Here is a 3,467-nt window from a genome sequence, read left to right on the forward strand (position 1 = left end):
ATCTAAAGGGGCTCCAGGAGAGCTCTGGAGAGGGACTGGGGGACAAGGGATGGAGGGACAGGACACAGGGAATGGATTCCCACTGGGAAAAGGGGAGGTTTGGGTTGGATCTTGGGAAGGAATTCCTGCCTGGGAAGGTGATGAGGGGCTGGAATAGAATTCCCAGAGCAGTTCTGGCTGCCCCTGAATTCCTGGGATTGTCCAAGGCCAGGCTGGACAAGGCTTGGAGCATCCACGGATCTGCAGGAGGATGCTCTTGGTGTTTACTGCAGAAAATAATTTTTAATGAATGTCCCTCCTCCTGTTCCTGGACAGACATTTCGTGCTGCTTGGGAATTGTTCTGCCCAAAGCTTTTCCAATGAATGTTCCCTTCAAAAGCAGGAAAATGCTGCTCCCAGCTTGCTGGGCTGGCACAGGCAGAGCAGCTGGGAAACATCTCTGCTGCCAGGCTGGGTGAGAGAAACGTGAATCCTGCTGGCCAGAAAGGTCCCAGAGCTGCCTTGGGTCACTGCAGAGCCAGGAGGGATCCAAAGGCAGCTGCACTCACCCTCCAGGAGCTGGGATCCAGCACAGGGACACGGGCAGGGCTGCCCTAAACACGAGGAATTTGCAATCCCAGCCTGCTTTGGTTGGGAGAGAACTGAAAATCCACCCGGTGCCACCCCCCCCTGCCATGGCAGGGACACGTCCCACTGTCCCAGGTACAGAACCAGCCAGGGATCAGCCTGTGCCAGGAATGTTGGTTCTGCCCAGAAAGTTTTTCCAGCCCTGGGAAGGATTTGAAAATCCCTGTGGATGTGACACTTGGGGACACACTTGGAGCAGGGCTGGGGAATGGTTGGGCTTGATGGTGTCACTGAATTTTTCCAGCTTCAATATCCTGGGGTTCCATCCTGGCTCACTCCTTGCTCTCAATCCCTGGTGGGCTCAGGAATTTGTCCCATTCCTTGGTGCAGCTCAGAGGGAATTTGTGCCTTTCCTGCACCCCCTGGGATCCCTCAGATTGGGGGGGAAATCCAGTGACCAAAGCTCAGAATCCTGCACAGCATCTCCCTGCTTTTCTTTGGAGCACGTTTAACTTGCAGAATTGAATTACAGCAACAACAACAATTCGTAAAAAATCAACTTCTTTTTTTTTTTTTTTTTTTTTTTTTTTTTTTTTTTTTTTTGCAGCGTGCAGCTGATACCTCTGTGTAAATATTCCTCTTGAAATAACAACTCCCTTGTTGTGTTTCCAAGCAGAACTTCCCTGCTCCACTGAAAATGTCAGGTAAAACATCCACCACGACCAACAACATCACCCAGGCCCGCAGGACCGTGCAGCAGCTCAGGATAGAAGCCTCCATCGAGAGGATAAAGGTGACATCCCAACCTCATCCCCCTCCTAATTTTTATTTTTCCCCTCCCAGCTGTAGGGCAGTGAGATAACAGAGTGTGTGTGTGTGAGTTTTTTGTGGTTTTGTGCACTCACAGCTCAGATTTTTCCCCTTTCAAAGCTCAATAAATCCAAATAAATCCATTTTTTGTTATTTTTTTTACCCAGCCCTGCCCTCTGGAAGTAGGAAGCTGTTTCCCCTAATTCTGTTACTCCAGGAGAGAGAAAAACTCCTCTGGAATTATAAACCCCTCCTTTTTAGGAAAGTTTTAATAGAAAAGTTTTATAAATATGCAGAAGGTTCTATAGGAATGAAAGCAAGTTTTGATATAGAAAAAAAAAAAAAAAGAATTACTGAGCCAGTCTTACTGAGTAACAAAAAACAAGTTGGGAGGGGGTTTTATGACTTAAAGCAAAAAAACAACAACAAAAAAATTCACCTCAAACAAAAAATGTTTTTACCAAACAAAAGGAAAACAAGAAAGCCAATGTTGGAAGTAAATAAAACAATCTGAGAATTTTCCACTGCAAAAAAAATCAACCTCTAGCTCAAACTGTAACATACTGACCTTTTATAATTAAAAAATAATAACATCAATATAATAATGGCAGTAGTTATGATAAGCTGTAAGGAATAGTAAAGGTCCTGATTAGTTGTCATGTAATAAAATACGTGGCAAAAAAATAAAATAATGCTTTGTAACATAAATAAATAAATAAAATGAGGCTTCAAAACACACAGCTTTTCCCATTTTCCATGGAAAACCCTATTTTCCATGGAAAACCCATCATTTTCCATGGAAAACCCCATCATTTTCCATGACAAACCCCATTATTTTCAATGGAAAACCCTACAATTTTCCATGGAAAAACCCCATCACTTTCCATAGAAAACCTTATCATTTTCCATGGAAAACCACATCATTTCCCATTAAAAAACCCCATTATTTTCAATGGAAAAACCCCATTTCCCATAAAAAAAAGCCATTATTTTCCATGAAAACCCCATTATTTCCCACGAAAAAAAAAAAACATTTCCCATGAAAAAAAACCCATTATTTTCATAATTTCCCATAGAAAAATCCCTTTTTTTTTCTGATTTTTTTCCTCCCTTTTCCCTTCAGGTGTCCAAAGCCTCAGCAGACCTGATGCTGTACTGTGAGGAGCACGCCAAGAAGGACCCTTTGCTCATGGGAATTCCAGCTTCTGAAAACCCTTTCAAGGACAAGAAAACCTGCATTTTATTATAGGATTGGGGTCATCCCCTCCTGCCCAGCCCCTGCCAGGTCAGGGCCAAGCACCACCAATCCCCCCAGGTACCTGCCCCCCCCCCACCATTCCCAGGCATTCCTGCTCTTCCCTGCCTTTATTCCGATTTTTTTTTTAATTTTTTTTTCTGATTTAAATCCCTGTTTTTCCTGGCTCCAGGGTCTCTGCCAATTCCCAACACGACCAAAGTTGCCTGAGTTTTGCAGAGACCTGATGGAATCACTGGGTTTACATTTTTTTTTTTTCTTTTTAATTTTTTTTTTTTTTTTTTTTTTTTGGAGAGGTTGTTGGGGGGGGGGGGGGTTTGTGCCTGTGCTGGCAGCACCTTTTTGTGCACAGGCACGCTTCAAGTGCATTTTCTAGCAAAAACTACCTTGCAAAATGATTGTAGCATCTGCTGGGGAGCTCCAGGGAATTAATTGTGCCTCAGCTTTCCTCCCTCTGGCCTCTCTTCCCAGGGCTTTTAAAAGATGGATTTGGGAATCAGAGAATGCTTTCCAAGAGTTGAAAAAGCAGAATTTTTTTTGCATTTTCTTCTCAAATATAAAACCTGTGTTGGTATAAAACACAGCCTTGAGGAAATGGAGGGGAAAAAAATGGGAGGCTGGAAAGGGTCCTGGCAGAGCTGGAGGAATGCTGCCCTCACTCCCAATCCCAGCTGGGTTCTGTGCAGGGAGTCATTTTTATAAAAAAAAAAATTCATTTTTAAACAGGAAAAATGCCAAATTATCTCCAGCTTGTGGTTATGCATTTATAATTGGAGGGCCTTTCCATCCAGTATATATTTTATATATACACATAATAAAGAAGTCTTTCTCTGTG

General features: G+C 43.2%; 1 protein-coding gene across 1 annotated transcript; it reads left to right on the plus strand.

The window, feature by feature from the left end:
* Positions 1-1,169: 1,169 nt before the first annotated feature.
* On the plus strand, positions 1,170-3,467 carry GNG12 (G protein subunit gamma 12). The gene is made up of 2 exons (XM_088169595.1): positions 1,170-1,360; positions 2,501-3,467. The coding sequence occupies exons 1-2, from the start codon at positions 1,265-1,267 to the stop codon at positions 2,624-2,626; spliced, it is 222 nt and encodes a 73-aa protein (XP_088025721.1). The 5' UTR covers positions 1,170-1,264; the 3' UTR covers positions 2,627-3,467.

The sequence above is a fragment of the Sturnus vulgaris genome, chromosome 9, assembly GCF_052056855.1.
Source record: "Sturnus vulgaris isolate bStuVul1 chromosome 9, bStuVul1.hap1, whole genome shotgun sequence".
In the NCBI taxonomy this organism is placed as follows: domain Eukaryota; kingdom Metazoa; phylum Chordata; class Aves; order Passeriformes; family Sturnidae; genus Sturnus; species Sturnus vulgaris.